The following is a 12,875-nucleotide window of genomic DNA, read 5'->3' as shown; positions in this document are numbered from 1 at the left end:
AAATTCTACAATTTTGTCCTTTTTCAAATAAATCTTACTACCCTAGCCCCTTTGCATTTCCATGTAAATTTTAGAATCAACTTGTCAATTTCTAGGGAAAAGCCTGCTGAGATTTTGATAGTGAACGCTAAGAATTTAGAGACGAATTTGAGAAGTGACATTATGACAAAATTGAATCTTACAGTCCATGAGTATGATGTCTCTCCCATTAAGTTTTAATTTTTTTTAATCTCAGCAGTATTCTATAGTTTTCAGCATATAGATATTCCACATATTTCACTAAATATATCCCTAAGTATTTTGAGTTTATTATATTATCATAAATGATGTCACTTTAAGTTCCTAATTGTCTCCATATGACCTTGTATCCTGCAACTTTGCTAAAATCACTTATTAGTTTTGTAGCTTTCTGTAGATTCTTTACACAATCAGGTCACCTATGAATAAAAGTACTATATTTTCTTCTTCTTTTTCAATCTCTATGCCTTTTATTTCATTTTCTTGCCTTATTGCACTGACTGGGATGTCCAACTAAATAAAGAGAGTGGCCATCCTTGTCTTCTTTACAATCGTAGGGGAAAAGCATTAAGTCCTTCACCATTTAAGTGTATTAGCTATAATATTTTGTAGAGGCCCTTCATCACATTGAGAAATTTCCCTTCTGTTCCTAGCTCACCAAAATCTTTTGTCATGAATGTATGTTAAATTACGTGAAAAGCTTTTCCTACACCTTTGAAGATCATATAGTTTTTCTTTTCTAGTCTATGAATATTGTGAATTTTCTAATGTTAAACCAACTTTGCATTCCTAAAATGAATGTCACCTAATCAGAATACATTATCCTTTCTATATTTTGCTGGATTGATTTGTTAATATTTTATTAAGGATGTTTACATCTATATATATATAGGATATTGGCCTATAGCATTCTTGTAATGCCTTTTTCAAGCTTTAGTATGGAAATAATGCTGGCCTTTAAAGTTTGTTGGGAAGTGTTTCTTCTACTTCTACCTTTTGAAATAATTTATGTAGAACTCTTTTTCCTTAAATGTTTGGTAGAATTTACCAGTGAAGCCTTTATGCCCTAGAATTTCCTCTGTGTTAAGGTTTTAAACTACAAATTCAACTTCTCTGTTAGATACTGAATACTCAGGTTATATATTTCTTCTTGAGTAAGCTTTTGTAGCTTGTCTTTCAAAGAATTTGTCCAGTTCATTTTAAGTTATCTAATTTAGTGTCATAAAGCTATATTCCTCATAATTTGGGCCTTCTCTCTATCCGTGATTAGTTTGGGTAAAGGATCCATTTTACTGATCTTTTCAAAGATTGAGTTTTTGGTTTAACTGATTTCTCTATTCTGTTCTTTTTATATTTCATTGATTGCTAATCTTCTCTTTATTATTCCTTTTGTTATGCTCACATTGACTTTAACTTGTTTTATTATTTAGTTTCTTAGGTGGAAACTAATATAATTGATTTGGGACCTTTCTTCTTTCCTATGCAAGCCTTACTGCTATAAATTTCCATCTAAAAATATTGTGTTTTCATCATCAGTAAGTTAAAAACATTTCTAATTTCCTTTGTAATTTTTTTTGATTCATAGGTTTGTATTTTTGTTTTGATGTGAGTTTTTAGTATTTTGTTGCTTAATTTCTAGATATTAGGGACTTTTCTAGATGTTTTATTTTTATTAATTTCTAATTTATTCAGAGAACACTCTATGTGGGTTTTTATAGTTTTGCTATGTTTTTCTATGTATAAGATTTTAACTTATACAATAGTAAAAATGCATCCAAAATGACCCAATTTACTGGAATTCATTAATTAATTCAACAGGTTATGCTTTGAAATATATTTCTTCAAATAAAGCCTGGAGAATAATGAATACTTACTGTTATTTGCAAGAGTGAGTCCAATGAATGAGCAAATAGGGCGAATTATCTCAGCTTTCATGCAATTTATCAGCCAGTCATTAGCATGCGTAAAAAGTGAACAGCAAAGCATTTGATTTTCATCTGAAAGGGATAAAGGCAATCATATTTCAGTATACTTGGAAAATTTCAGCTTTTTATTTGTTTTTAGTCTTTTTTTATACTTAAATATCTGAGATAATTACCATTTTGAGGATTGTTGACACAGACACACAGAGTACTACATACTGAAGACCACAACTGATAACTCTGCAACGCACTTTCATCTGACAAATTCAACTCATATTTTGAAAGAACAGTCCTATTAGGTTAAAGAGTAAAGAAAGTAATTAATATGTATGTGTTAAGGTATTGAGCTATGAATAACTAATAATAAGAAACATATATTTACTTACTTGAACAACTGTGATAGAACTGAAATACAACCTGTTTCTCTCACAAGTGTCTGTCCAGTCCCTTAAAAAAATTGCCATGATTACATGAAAGAATTCTGTTTAGAAAATAATTTTGCACAAATGGAAAACAACATTTAAGCAGTACTTTTAATAAATAACTTTCAGTCATTTTAAAATAGTATAAAGTACAATACAGAATTACAGTAGGTAAAAAAATCTATAATCAAGATTATTATGGAAAATATATTACTTATGCTTAAAGAATGACAGTATTCAAATTTCCTTTAAAAATCACAAAACATTTATTTTGCATAGTTCTGTATTATAGTACCAAAATGTGCTCCAAAATAGAAAAAAATAATTTAAAATACTAAAAACTGAAAAAATAAAATCTAGAAGCACTTAAATGCATATAAAATTTCTAACAATTTGAAGATCTAAATAAATCAACAAAAAAATAGCCTTTAGCCTGAGCAAGAGGTATACAGGAACACTATATATTATCTTTGCAAATTTTTTTCTGAACCTAAGATTATTCCAAAATAAAAACTAAAACAACAAAAGCAAAGTAAAACTTTAGCCAAGAGCTACATGAAATTTAAGGTCATTGTTGACTGATATAAGACCTTAAATATGATGATAACTGAATGGCCAATTCAATGGAAAATCAACCAAACTAATTCATTAAATGGGGCTTCCCTGGTGGCTCAGCAGTAAAGAATCTGCCTGCCAATGCAGGAGATGTGGGTTCAATCCCTGGGTCAGGAAGATCTCCTGGAGAAGGAAATGGCAACCCACTCCAGTATTCTTGCCTGGGAAATCCCCTGGACAGAGGAGCCTGGTAGGCTACAGTCCACGGAGTCACAAAAGAGCTGGACATGACTTAGTGTCAAAACAACAACAATTCATTAAATGCTTCTCTTTTGCTTTTAATACCATTCCTTTTCAGTGCTAGTTAAATAATACAAATCACTTTACTGTTTTTTTAATTAATAAATATCAAATAATTAAAATCATGCTATATTCTCTTTATAGTCAGTAGTTCTTAAGAAGTTAGTAAGGTTTTAAAAGGTACTGACTAGAATAAAAAGATTAATAATGTCTGTTCCAATTTATTATTTTTAAAAATATTTCTATAACATAAGAGAATGTACTTACTGTTATTTGAAACCAGAACCAAAATAACATAGACAGACATTCTTTTCAAATTTGTGTTTGAATCACTGTTAGATAAGAACCAAGTTAAGTCTTCAAACAATTCTGAAGTACACAAAGTCTGCTGACAGTAAACTGAAACATGAAAATATAATTTTAATTTCTATGTATTAGCACAAAAAAGTTTTAAATATGCTGAATAAAATATAAAATTGCCATTATGGATGGTTCTCAACCAAGTCTCATTTCACTGACATTCATCAGTCATAAAACAAATTCTGACAAATTTAAGTGCTCACTGAATTAACAGACCAAAGAAGCAGTATCTTAATCAGAAGTACTTGACCTAGTTCTAAAGCACATATTGCAATCTCATAGAATTTTCAGTAACTACATTTCAAAATTAAGCCTAACAAAAATTTAAGATAAAACAGGACAGAAAAATTTGAGGGTAAGTAACAAAATGTAGCCAAAGAAACATTTAAGAAAATTCAGAAACCTGCTTTAGAAAAGAGGGGTAAATGATAGTTGAGCTATTTTTAAAGACTTTTCTAGATATAAAAATATCTTTCCAAAAAAGCAAAAATGATACCTACCTGATAAGGAGGGGTTCCTTGGTGATAATCATGCAATAAGCAGAATTGTAAAAAATAATTTGAACACATATACCCAGTGTCTAGAACAGTTTTTAGACACCCTCAAAGGCAAAGACAATGTCTTATTTATCCCCAGTGCCTAGAGCATAACTTATTCTCAAAACAAGTGATGAAGTCAATGAATGAAAATATAAGAATATAAAGTTAGTTGACAAATTGATGGTTTAGATTTAACTTCATTTCAGGTACACTACAGAAAAAATATTTTTGTCAGCCACACCCAAAACATGGAGAAGGAAATGGCAACCCACTCCAGTGTTCTTGCCTGGAGAATCCCATGGACAGAGGATTTGGCAGGAAACAGTCTGTGGGGTCACAAAGAGTCGGACACAACTGAGCGGCCAAGCACCCAAAATATCTTTATCCACATATAAGATGGTTGTGGGTTACCTTAATATTCTGATTCAAGTACCCAGATATACAGACAATGAACAGAATAGAAAAACTAGAGATAGACTCATTAAATGATAGTGGTTGCATCTCAAATCAATGTGAAAAAGATCTACTTTACAATAAGAAGTGTTGGGATAGCTGGATTGCCACATAAAACTGGAACCATTCAGCATCTCATACCCCACGAAAATTCAAAAAGAATAAAACATGCAAAAGTAAAAAATAAAGTCACACGAGTACCAAAAGAAAATGTGGGTGGATTCCTCTATAACCTGGGAATATGGGAAAACTTCCTCTGATTCAAAATTCAGAAACAAGAAAGGAAAAGAATGATGAATTTATTTTTATTAAAATAAAAAAACTTTTGTTTGGCCAAAAAAAAAAAGGATAAGCATAGTAAAAGACAAAGTTAAAAAAAAGTTTCCAACTAATGGCAAGAAAAAAAATTGTGAAAGATTTCAAAATGGTTGATAACAAGTACTGAACGTCCTGTCTAGCCTTCTTTCTAGATTATTTGTGTCTTTTACTGTCTTTGGGCTATTTCACAACTCTGGAAAACTGATAGTGACACGTTATTCTTGTCCACAGAAATGCAAAACATTTTGACCAGTAGAATGCAATTGATCATTGACCTGCAGACACTGACTAGTTATGTACCTGTTCATAAAATTCAGCTTTCCCAAATGTCTACAGCATTGTTTTTGCCATTATTTCTGAAGCAGTTGTAACATTTTATTGTTTCCCTCATTAGTTAAAAAGTTAAATAAAATCTTTGGCATGCATTAATTTAAATTTTTTAAAACACTTGGATAAAACTATCCAGACATGTAAAAAATTTAATTCTAAAATTATACTTCAATAGTTTGTTAAAGTAAAACACAATGCTTAGGACAGTGAAATAAAGTTTTCATATTTTACCATTTTGTTCTGCAACAGCTCCTAATGTATATAAGGCTGCTTCTTTTACCATACTATGTTCACTTGACTTTGCAAGATTTTTTACAAACATCAAACCACCAATTTCCCGAAAATAAAGACCTGCGTTACCTGTAAAATGTGCAGACAAAACAAAGAAGATTTATTATAATTATTCTTTTAAGGACAATAAATCACATGAACATAATAACATATAAAATAACTGAATAGAAGAGAAAGAACAATGCATATTTCATATATCACAATACTAAAAAGAATCACAAACAAAATTCCACTATCACGTCTTACTGTTTTGTTGGCAAATTGAATGAATAGTAACCAAAGCTTCCTTTTGTGAAAAAGCATTGTCCATTTGATACTTCAGACACTCCAATAATAAGTTCAGGTCAGTCTTCACTTCTAAAGAACAAAAATTTCATTATTTTAAACATTTCCTTTCAAAAACTAATCACTTAAGTTTCACCCTCAAAATACATATTTTTGTTTTTTAAATAACATTTATTACTTTAAAAAAATCTAACAAGGAATAAAAATATGTAAAAGAAAGATGCTCCTTAAATAAAACAACTTGAAACAAGCTTCTTATAATTATTTGATTTTCCCCTCACACAAAATATAGGAAAAGAAAATACAAGTATTATTCTCTTTAATTAAAGCTACTTTGGTTTAAATATTTATTTAGAATGAACTGAATGAAAATGAAATATAGCATATTAGAATTGATAGGATGTACTAATTGCCTGGTGGTCCAGTAGTTAAGACTTAGCACTTTCAGTGCTGGGGCCTGGGCTTGATCCCTGGTTGGGGAACTAAGATCCCACAAGCCATGCAGCATACACACCTCCAAAAAAAAAGAAGTTGTGGGATATTACTAAATCAGTGTTTAGGAGAAATATGTAATGCTAAATGTCTACATTATAAAAGAAGAAAGTCACATATTAATGATCTCAACTTCCACCTTAAAGAAACTAGCGAAAGGGTAAGGAATAAGCACAAGGAAGGAAATCATAAAGATTCAAGCCGAACTACAGAGCTGGGTCTTTGAGGACATCAGTAAAACCAACAAATCCCTAGACAAACTCATCAGGAAAAAAAAGAGCAAAGACAAAAATTACCAATATCAGACTGAGACAGATGCATCAACATAGATTCTAAAGATATTCAAAAGATAATAATGGTCATATACAACTTCATACCTACAGATTCAATGACTTAGGTGAATGGACAGGTTACTTCAAAGAAACAAATTACCAAAACTCACCCAAGAAGAAAAAAAATATTTTATATGTGTATATATATATGAAACAGATTGAAATCATGGTTTAAAACCTTTCTATAAAGAAAATCCCAGGTACAGATGGCTTCATCTGTAAATTCTTCCCAACATTTAAGGAAGAAATAATGTCAATTCTACACAAAGTTTTCCAAAAAGTTTCAAGAGAAATAATACTTTACAACTTATTTTCAGTTCAGTTCAGTCCAGTCACTCAGTCTTGTCTGACTCTTTGCGACCCCATGATGCACGCCAGGCCTCCCTGTCCATCACCAACTCCCGGAGTTTACTCAAACTCACGTCCATCGAGTCGGTGATGCCATCCAGCCATCTCATTCTCTGTCGTCCCCTTCTCCTCCTGCCCCCAATCCCTTCCAGCATCAGAGTCTTTTCCAGTGAGTCAACTCGTCGCATGAGGTGGCCAAAATATTGGAGTTTCAGCTTTAGCATCAGTCCTTCCAATGAACACCCAGGATTGATCTCCTTTAGAATGGACTGGTTGAGCATCAATTCTTCGGCGATCAGCTTTCTTTACAGTCCAACTCTCACATCCACACATGACCACGGGAAAAACCATAGCCTTGACTAGACGGACCTTGGTTGGCAAAGTAATGTCTCTGCTTTTTAATATGCTATCTATGTTGGTCATAACTTTCCTTCCAAGGAGTAAGTGTCTTTTAATTTCATGGCTGCAATCAGCATCTGCAGTGATTTTGGAGCCCAAAAAAATAAAGTCTGACACTATTTCCACTGTTTCCCCATCCATTTCCCATGAAGTGATGGGACCAGATGCCATGATCTTTGTTTTCTGAATGTTGAGCTTTAAGCCAACCTTTTCACTCTCCTCTTTCACTTTCATCAAGAGGCTTCTTAGTTCCTCTTCACTTTCTGCCATAAGGGTGGTATCATCTGCATATCTGAGGTTATTGATATTTCTCCCAGCAATCTTGATTCCAGCTTGTGCTTCTTCCAGCCCAGCGTTCCTCATGATGTACTCTACATATAAGTTAAATAAGCAGGGTGACAATATACAACCTTGACGTACTCCTTTTCCTATTTGGAACCAGTCTGTTGTTCCATGTCTAGTTCTAACTGTAGATTCCTGACCTGCATACAGGTTTCTCAAGAGGCAGGTCAGGTGGTCTGGTATTCCCATCTCTTTCAGAATTTTCCACAGTTTATTGTGATCCACACAGTCAAAGGCTTTGGCATAGTCAATGAAGCAGAAATAGATGTTTTTCTGGAACTCTCTTGCTTTCTCCATGATCCAGCCCTCATTCTGATATTAAAACTAAGTCATTAGAAAGGAAAAAGAAAACTACAGACCAATATCCCTCACAAACATACATGCAAAAAATGTCTAAACAATTTTAACAAATTGAATTCAAATTAAAATAATAATGCATCATGACCAAGTGAGTTTATCCCAGGAATGCAGAATTAGTTTATGATTTTAAAAATCAGTCAATGTAATCCAACAAACTAAAACAGAATACGTCATCTCAGTATATGCAAAAAAAGCATTTGATAAAATAAAATCTCATTTCTGACCTAAAAAAAAAATTCAACAAACTTGAAATATAAAGGAACCTCCTCAACCTGATGAAGTATATCTACCAAAAACCCTACAGTAAATATCATACTTAGCAGAGAAAGAATTCATTCTTTCTCCCTAAGCAACAAGACAGAGATGTTTACCATTGTACTGGAGAAGCTAGCCAGTGTCATTCTATTTAACATTCCATTTATCATTACACTAGAGAGTCTAGCCAGTGCCATCAGGTAAGAAAAAAGAAAAGGCATCCAAACTGGGAAGGAAGTAATAAAACTATCAGTATTCACATACAACATGGCCTTCTATGTAGATAATCTGATGGAATCTACAAAATAGCTACCAAACTAATAAGTGAGTATAGTAAGGTTTCAGAATATCCACTAACATGCAAAAATCAGTAATATTTCTATATACCAGCAATAAATAATTGGAAATTGAAATTCAAAACCAATGCCAATTAAAATGGCATAAGAAATATGAAACACTGGAAGTGGTACGGGGTTAAGACTCTGTGCTTGCATTGCAGGTGGCACAGGTTCAATCCCTGGTTAGGGAACTAGGATCCTGCACAAGGTGTGGCCAAAAAAACGAAAAAGAAGTTTTACTGGCAAAAGATGTGAATTACATACACACTAAAAACTAAAAAATACTGTGAGGTATTAAAGAAGACTGAAATAAAGGAAGTGATACACCTTGTTCGTGGGTTAGAAGATTAAATACTAGTTCTCCCCCAAATTGATCTAGAGATTCAATGCAGTCCCAACAGACTATTTTGGTACAAGTTGACAAGCTGATTTAAAAATTCATACGGAAATGCAAAAGACCTAGAATAGCCAAACAATTCTGAAAGAGAAGAGTAAAGATGGAAGACTCAACTCTCTAATTTCAAGACTTAATACAAACCTACAGTAATCAAAAGTATGGCATCAACAGATTAAACAGATAAATGAAACAGAATATAGTTAAAAATTAAACCCATATATATGAATGGCTATTTTTTTTTACAAAGGCAATGTAGAGAAGAAAGGATAGCCTTTTCAACAAATGGTGTTGGAACAACTGGATATTCATATTCAAAAAGACAATGAAACAAAACTTGAATCCATTATTCACACTGTATACAAAAACTAATTCAAAATAGACTGTAGTTCTAAATGTAAAATCTGAAACTATAAAACTTAAAACATATATATATATATATTTGGCTGTGCCACATCTTAGTTGCGGCATGAAGGATCTCCTACCTTCATTTGGAATGTGGAATCTTTTAGTTGGAGTATGAGGGGTCTTTTCAGGTGCAGCATGCAGGATATTGTTAGTTGTGGCATGCAAACTCTTAGTTGCAGCATGTAGAATCTAGTTCCCTGACCAGGGACAGGACCCAGGCCCCCTACAGTGGAAGTGTAAAGTCTTAACCACTAGACCACCAGGAAAGTCCCTTCACAAATTCTCTTATCTCTGTACCTCTTATAAGATCCTTAACATTACAACCACCCTCGAGTTACTGCCGTATATCTTCAGATAAGCTCTGAAGAAGAGCAAGCTATTCAAGAGAATCCCTGGTGCCTCAACAGTGAAGAATCTGCCTGCAATGCAGGAGACATGAGTTTGATCCCTGGGTCAGGAAGATCCTCTAGAGAAGCAAATGGCAACCCACTCCAGTATTCTTGCATGGGAAATCCCACAGACAGAGCAGCCTGGCAGGCTACAGTTTATGGGGTTGCAAAGAGTTGGACATGACTTAGCAACTAAACAACCACCACCAAGTTATTCATACTGTCTCCAGATTATTTCCCACCCTGAAATCTATTAAGTTTACTATTAATAAAACAAATGAAAAGTCGTGGATACGTCAGTCATCATCTATGACATTTAAGACTGAGCCTCTTGGGTATGAGGGTAATGAGAATGCCTTTCTCAAACCATTCTCCATAAGGCTAATTTCCAAAATACCACATTCCTGTCTCTTTATCTTTCTGAAATGTTTTTCTTAGTCTTTTTTTTTGAGGGGGGGTCCTCTTCCTCAGCCAAACCCTGATGTAATGGGGTCCATCAGGGAGTACTATTTCCCATCCTATTATATTTTAGTATTTCCTCTCTGGGTAACCTCCTCCATTTCCATGAATTAAATTTCCATTTTTCTGAAGACAGCTCTGAAATTTGCTGGTGGTCCTCTCAGGTTTCCACTATTCTTACATATACCTCCACTGAATCAGCTATCATATGGTATTCTAATTATCAGCATGCCATCTCCCATTAGAATGCCAGTTTCCTGAAGTCAGCGTGACTGGTACAGACTAGATGTTTAATAAATATTTATGTAAACTACTGAATAATTCTTTCAATTCCTGGAGCCTGTCAGATAATCTGCAGTATATTCCACAAATAGACTAAAAAAAAATCCCAGATATATGATCCATAAATTTCTCACCTTGTATTTTCTTTGTGTCCTCACTTTCCATGCTTGTCTGCATTCTTTTTCCTTATATTTCATCTATAAGATAAAGGTATTCTCTCAATTTAAATCTATTTTGAGATTTCCAGTAGTATGCAAAGGAGTAGGAAAAGAACACGTGTGCTCAGTAGTGTCTGACTCTTTGCAACCCCATGGACTGTAGCTCACCAGGCTTCTCTGTCCATGGGATTTCCCAGGCAAGAATACTGGATTGGGTTGCCATTCCCTTCTCCAATAGATCTTTCTGACCCAGGGATCAAACCCACATCTCCTGAACTGGCAGGTTTTTAGATTCTTTACCACTGAGCCACCAGGGAAGCCCCTGAAACTTACTAGATATTAGGTATACTTAAGTTCTCTGTGTCTCAGTTTTCTCATCTATAAAATAGAAATTTCCAACTTTATAGAGTTGTTACAAGAATTAAAATTGAAAACATACACGAATACACCTCACATTCTTAAGTGCTACAGGCATTCAATAGGTTTTATTAAACAAACACATGAATTACTGATTGAATCTAACTGCTCTGCTCCTCCTTCTTTATTTTCTTTTCTGTAAATTTTCATCCCATCATTTCAGATTGGGCACCCCTCCATGAATCAGAGGTTTAAAACACAAATACACACACACTCTTTAGATGTGCATTTCTCTTCACAAGCTTAGCTTAAATTTTTTTTCTAACAACTTCTGTTTACTTTCGAGCCTAAATCTTTGTTTACACATCATGCATTAGAAGAATTTTAAAAATAACTGGCAACCTTAATATGGCCTCTCACATTCTTTACTTTAAAATGCTAAACTTATTTCTTTAGAAAAATATATCAGAGTCCAGTCAACTTCTTAGAACAATAAATCAGGACTCACAGAACTCAAAAATTCTTATTTAACCCAGTAATATGTAGTTAAAGGGAGACAATTATTCTACTGTTCATTCTTACTCTCAAAATTAAAAATCCCAACAAAAAATTTAATGATAAATATGCAAATCTTTTATAAAGTAATATACACATATTTACTGGGGGCTTCCCAGGTGGTGCCAGCAGTAAAGAACCTGTCTGCCAATCAGTTCAGTTGCTCAGTCATGTCCAGCTCTTTGTGACCCCATGGGCCCCATGCCTGCCAATGCAAGAGATGTAAGAGACATAGGTTCAATCCCTGGGTCAGGAAGACTGCCTGGAAGAGGGCATGGCAATCCACTAAATCCCATGGACAGGGGAGCCTGGCAGGCTACAGTTCACAAGGTCACACAAAGTTGGACATGACTAAAGTGACTGAGTACACATGTACACACACGTTTACTAGTTTTGCCAGTTTTTTAACCTAAATATTCCACTAAAAAAGGAATGGGTAGGTACATCATAGTATATCCACAGGATAGGATATTGTTACAAGAATATTGATATTTACTTGAAATGTTTGATAACATGGAAAAATGCTTATGTTACGATATAGTCAAAAAGAGCAAGACTCAAAATTTAATCTACAGTATGACCCCAATTTTCTAGAGGCAAACATAAAATTAGATGGAAAACAGCAACATATTAACACTTGTTGTCTTTAGCTGGTAGTGTTTTATTTCACTGTTTTTCATTTTTCACAGGTTTTGTAATAGAAGCTTCTAATGCTCAGCAAGCCCAATGGTAGGTCAGGCCCTGTAAACCTCTAAAAACCTTATAAATATTATTATTTTTAGTCTTTACAGCAACCCTGCAAGGGAGCTATAAGGATAAAGACAGACAAGGAGAAAGTAAACAATTTGTCCAAGTTCAAACAGCTAGTAAGTGACAGAACTGAAATGAGAATCAAGAAAACCGAGGTAAGGGCTACACTCTTATCCTTCGTTACTCTGTTTCCTACATATAATTTGGAGACATGTTATAAACAGATATACTATATATACATAAAAGTATACAGGAAAATTCTCATTCTTTTTTAAAGGTTGAATTGCCTATGAGTAAATGGGTTAAGATTTGGAAACAGACTAGATTAAAAAACAATCTCTTGAAAAGTTAGTCTATTCAGTGGGGAAGGAGAAGGTGGGATGAATTGAGAGAGTAACACTGAAACATATACATTACCATGTATAAAACAGAAAGCTAGTGGAAAGATGCTGTAAAGCACGAGG

The 12,875-nt window shown here is 33.7% G+C and overlaps 1 protein-coding gene and 1 long non-coding RNA gene across 2 annotated transcripts in view; one reads left to right on the top strand and one right to left on the bottom strand.

Moving 5' to 3' along the window:
* TERB1 (telomere repeat binding bouquet formation protein 1) overlaps positions 1-10,788 on the bottom strand; it is a 33,445-nt gene extending 22,657 nt beyond the window's left edge. Inside the window, exons 1-7 of the mRNA XM_088830569.1 lie at positions 10,726-10,788; positions 5,755-5,865; positions 5,449-5,577; positions 3,485-3,616; positions 2,327-2,387; positions 2,117-2,232; positions 1,893-2,015 (exon numbers count right to left, since the gene is read on the bottom strand). Coding sequence (XP_088686695.1) covers positions 1,893-2,015; positions 2,117-2,232; positions 2,327-2,387; positions 3,485-3,616; positions 5,449-5,577; positions 5,755-5,865; positions 10,726-10,768 — 715 coding nt within the window. The 5' untranslated portion in view covers positions 10,769-10,788. The remainder of the gene's footprint in view (positions 1-1,892; positions 2,016-2,116; positions 2,233-2,326; positions 2,388-3,484; positions 3,617-5,448; positions 5,578-5,754; positions 5,866-10,725) is intronic.
* LOC148774389 (uncharacterized) overlaps positions 1-12,875 on the top strand; it is a 33,161-nt gene that overhangs the window by 16,387 nt on the left and 3,899 nt on the right. The window lies entirely within an intron of this gene.

The sequence above is a fragment of the Moschus berezovskii genome, chromosome 22 (genome assembly GCF_049115385.1).
Source record: "Moschus berezovskii isolate FMDL1 chromosome 22, NW_MosBer_1.0, whole genome shotgun sequence".
Lineage (NCBI taxonomy): Eukaryota > Metazoa > Chordata > Mammalia > Artiodactyla > Moschidae > Moschus > Moschus berezovskii.
Note: the sequence above shows the minus strand (reverse complement) of the source record. Positions and strands in the feature narration are given on the sequence as shown.